This window comes from Nicotiana attenuata, unplaced genomic scaffold (genome assembly GCF_001879085.1).
Source record: "Nicotiana attenuata strain UT unplaced genomic scaffold, NIATTr2, whole genome shotgun sequence".
Taxonomy (NCBI): Eukaryota; Viridiplantae; Streptophyta; class Magnoliopsida; order Solanales; family Solanaceae; genus Nicotiana; species Nicotiana attenuata.
The window spans coordinates 53,969-58,716 of NW_017673062.1; the positions used below are offsets into that span (position 1 = coordinate 53,969).

A 4,748-nucleotide genomic window follows, 5' to 3' on the forward strand; every position below is an offset into this window, starting at 1 on the left:
AAAAACGAAAGAAAACGAAAAGAAGAGAATCAGATAAAGGGGGTATTAGAGTAGATTAGAGGAGAGCACATATATTGAATTCACAAAAAGCAGCGCTTTGCTTCGCATCTGAACGCACAGTCCACATAAGGATAGAAACAGAAGATTAGAGGAACCCAATTCCACCATGCCTTAAACCATTTTTACCATAAACGAACGTTTCAATTCCACTCGAAATTCTGGTTAGCTTTTACAAAGTTATGTTCGAGGTTCGATTAAGGTGTTGTTCGAAGTCGAAGGTCGCGGTCATTGTCCCTGATTTTTAGCTATTTCTCGATCGAATTCCGTAGCAGAGTCGTGCACACAGTCAGTCCGAGCATATCTTTGTATTCACTGTTATTACTCATTTAAAAGAAGCAATCCCGGGTTCAATTCTTCCCACTCTTACTTCTATTTTGGCTTCAATTTTCAACGTGATATGAATATAATGATACCTATATGTTGTTTTCTTGGTTTGAGTTCTGTTGGAATTGCTAGAATGATATTATTTTGTTTCATTTTGTAAAACGTGAGATTCCATTGAAGTTGTAGATTCAATTAGGTTCTACTTTTCTAGATCTCGTTAAATTTGGATTAAAAACTCAATTGTTTGGTTCCGAGTCATATCTTAATACTTAGGCTTAAATTAAGTCATTAGTTCATTCCTTAATCATAATCAAGATACAACAGTGATGATTTAGTTTATAAGGTTATTTCCTTCACTAGTTAAATATTTGTGTCATGTTCAAAATAGTTTTAGCCCGAATACCATGGTATTTGAGTTTTGTTTAAAATTTGGGATGATAATAGTGTTATGAGCTTTGTAGGTGAACGATTTTATAGAAATTGGTACAATTTTGGGCTTTAGGTCACTCTTTTCCCTTGATATCTAATTAGGCTGTTAACATTCGGCTCAAAATAATAAAAGTTAGCCCACATTTTCATAATTGACGAGTAAGTCTCTCCAAAAATATTTTATCCACAAGAATTTCCATAACCTATGGCCTTCACAATAATCTCAAACTTAAAAAAATAACAATTTATGAACATCGCAACATGCTTTAGGCGCGACTTAATCGTGATTGGGTACACGTTCGCGTGACATAATTATGATTTTCAAAATAAATCAAGGTACGCGTCCGCGCGACTTTGACCAAGCTTTTTTCTTAAATAAACTAAGTGTTTTTAATTGTGTACACGTACGCGTGACATGACTCTTGACATGCCAAACCACACGAGTATACGTACGCGTAACTCGATAATTCTTTAAGTACGAGTCTTCAAGTAATTTAAAAGCGGTAAAAAGATAAATGCACATAGGTCCTAAAAATGAGTAGTTAAACAATTTAAGCCAAGTAATATTCACTAAGCGACCGTGCTAGAACCACGGAGCCCGGGAATGCCTAACACCTTCTCCCGGTTTAACAGAATTCCTTATCTAGAATTTCTGGTTCGCAGACTCTTTAAAATAAAACTTCCTCGATTTGGGATCTAAAATAAACCGGTGACTTGGGACACCATAATTTATTCCAAGTGGCGACTCTGATCAATAATTAATCCCATTTCGAATAATGTCACTTTGATTGGAGAAACTCTCTTATACCCCTTCGGGTGGGTAAAACGGAGGTGTGACAGCTCTGGCGACTCTGCTGGGGAATATAACCCAGAACTGATGTTCAGGGTTTAGAATTCGAGCTTGTAATGTGATCTATACTTGGCTTTATTAATTTGATGTAATTACTGTATTTTTGGGCCTAATGTGCTAATTGCCGCCTATTTACCGCTTTGATATTATTTGAATTGCATTAAACTGTCTTCTTACGCCTCCCTTCTGAGTCTTCTAAATTTTTTTTGCACACGTGCGCGTGGCCCACTTTTCTGTTAGAAGTCTTACCAATTAGAACGAGGCTGGGTCAAGTAACTAGGCCGGGTAGACTTTCGTGCTCCCGGTACGTTGCTCCCACCTCGGCTCGAGCTGTCCGCTTGGGTAAGCCAGGTCTAAAACACTCCCCCAGGATTTAAACCTAGCATAACATAACCTCATGCCGGATCCCTAGTAGGAACGTTTGTTTGCATCATGTGAATTTGACTTTGGGGACTCAACACAGGGGTTGGGTCCGTCTAGGACAGGTGTACCCGAGAATTGGAAGACCATCCTGATGCATCTTATGTGCTACTTGTGCATTATGTTTGATTCGGCTTGTGCATGTTGACCGGCTTCTAAAAAATAATAAAATAAAATAAAAATATAAAAATTGAGGTAAAACTAGAAGTGAGAAAATAGGAGAGGAAATTTTACCCGATTTTTGAAAAATCTCAGTATTTACCCCAAAAAGATTATTACAAAATAAGCCTAAATTTTTCACAAAAAAAAATGTGTCATTCTATTCCAGAAACATATACGAACTACGCGGGTCTGATTATCACCGGATGTAAGATATGTAGGCAACCTCCATAGGGTTCGGCCCCCATTTTTACAAAAAGAACTAAAAAGAAAAAGGAAATGTGTCTAGTTATTTTTTTTTAATCAAAAACAAACAAGCAGACCCAGCTTCGGTTAATCCATAACCGTTTTTGTCGGAATAGCCTTAGAACAACTTCAAAATTGTTGAAGGGCTATTCTCGCAAGAATGGACATGTCTGTCAATTGGGCATCGCTTTTACATCATGCCCATCCCAACATTAAATTTATCTTTGGAAGTATGAAGGGGTCATAATTGTAAAAATAGCCACCCTCTCTTTGATTTTTCTTTTGAGGCTAGTGTCAACCCTAACCTTAATCACCCACAGGTACAAAATGAGCACTATCCAGAACACACCGTTGATGGTTGTAGATGGTTTTTTACTCCAGCTTCAAATGTGGTGGTATGACTTAGGAAAAGATGGTCAGAAATGGGTCACTAAGTATTTGGGAGCCCTCACTGATATTATGAAAGTTAAACCACGCGATGATTTGATTGAGGCACTAGTGACTTTTTGGGACCCTGTTCACAATGTCTTCCGCTTCTCTAATTTTGAGCTTACTCCTACTTTAGAAGAGATAGCTGGATATTCCCGTTTTGGCAGGGATTTGAGAAAACAGAAGCTCACATTCCCGAAGGCTCCTTCTGTACACCGATTTTTTGGTCTTCTGAACATCAGTAATCAAATCAGAAAGACCAACGTGGTCAACGGGTGTTGTTCTTTCTACTTCCTATATTCTAGGTTCGGGAAGCCAGATGGGTTTGAAATTCATGAAAAGGGCCTTAGCAACAAGCAGAACAAGGACACATGGCAGATTCACCGTCGCTTCGCTTTCATAGTGGCGTTTCTAGGGATCATGGTCTTCCCAAACAAAGAGCGGACGATTGACATTCGCATAGCCAGGGTCGTACATGTCCTCACTACCAAAAAACATCACACTCTTGCCCCGATCATTCTATCAGACATTTATCGGGCGTTGACTTTGTGTAAGTCCGGGGCAAAATTCTTCGAAGGGTGCAATATTTTGTTGCAAATGTGGTTGATTGAACATCTCTGACATCACCCCAAGTTCATGCGGTATGGTCCGAGCAAGGACAATGTCATTGAGAGTTATGAAGAAAGAATAAAAGATTATAATTCTCCAGAAGGGGTGAAAGCCTGGATATCCCACCTAAGATCTTTAAATGCAAGTCAAATTGAGTGGACTTTGGGATGGCTCCCGGTAAGAGAGGTAATACACATGTCGGCCTTAAAGAGTTATTTGCTGCTATTGGGTCTGAGAAGTGTCCAGCCATATGCGCCACAGAGAGTTCTAAGACAGCTAGGAAGGTACCAAGTGGTGCCTGATGACGAAGATTTGAGTGTGCAAGTGATTGAGCTACACCCCGAAGCCCCACTACCTGAGGCTTTAATCCAACAAATTTGGAATGGTTGTCGCTACTTGAAAGATGATACCCAAGTTCTAGATCCTGCGAAAGGTGAGGTAGATCCGGGTTATGCTAGGTGGTTTGAGAAGAAATCTCGCGTGGATGATGAGTCAGAACCCGAGCCCAAAAGGCCCGTGAAAAGGCCGCATGTTCAAGCCTTTGATGACAAAATCCAAGAACGGTTGGCTTGGGGTGAAAAGGAAAAGGGATACAAAGCAACTATTCATGACTTAGAAGAAAGCCTGAGGAACCTCAAATTTGAGAAAGACTTACAAGCACAAGAAGCGGAAGGTGAAAAGAAGAGTTTGATTCGCGAAAATGAAGCCCTCCGTGTTCGGCTTCAACAGATGAAGAAAGCCTCTGAAGTGCCAGTAAGAAGTTGGAAAGACCAAAGAACCATTGCCAATCTGATGGAAAAGATGCAAGATTATGATTCCATCTTGGCAAAGACTGAAAAGGCATTGGACAAAGCTAAGGAAAAAATCGTGCAGTTAAATGAGGAGGCCAAATCTAGTAAGGATCGCCAAGTGGTGAAATTTGAAGAAGAGAGGGCTCAATTCGAGAAAGAGAAGGACCATTGGGTACGTTCAGAAGCTCAGCTCCATGCACAGTTGGAAGAAATGAGAAGGTACAATAGAGAATATCAGCATGCAGATATTGATAGGGAGAGGGCACATGCGAGACTCGAGCAGGCTAGACTTCGGGCTCAGTTGGAGTCAGCTTTAGATCGCGAGGGCCACATAAGAGAGATAGCCATCACTCGCCAGCAGCAGTTACAAGATCGAGACCAGAATTTCCAGGCCTTCAGAGAGCAAGTCCATGATTTGGCTGTTATCCGCT

The 4,748-nt window shown here is 40.3% G+C and overlaps 1 protein-coding gene across 1 annotated transcript; it reads left to right on the forward strand.

Moving 5' to 3' along the window:
- Nucleotides 1-2,815: 2,815 nt before the first annotated feature.
- On the forward strand, nt 2,816-3,538 carry LOC109215340. Its single transcript, XM_019379382.1, has one exon. The coding sequence runs from the start codon at nt 2,816-2,818 to the stop codon at nt 3,536-3,538; it is 723 nt and encodes a 240-aa protein (XP_019234927.1).
- The last annotated feature ends 1,210 nt before the right edge of the window (nt 3,539-4,748 follow it).

What these genes read in the sequence shown, in the direction of transcription:
- LOC109215340 (XM_019379382.1), top strand. Translation starts at nt 2,816, where the DNA reads ATGAGCACTATCCAGAACACACCGTTGATGGTTGTAGATGGTTTTTTA.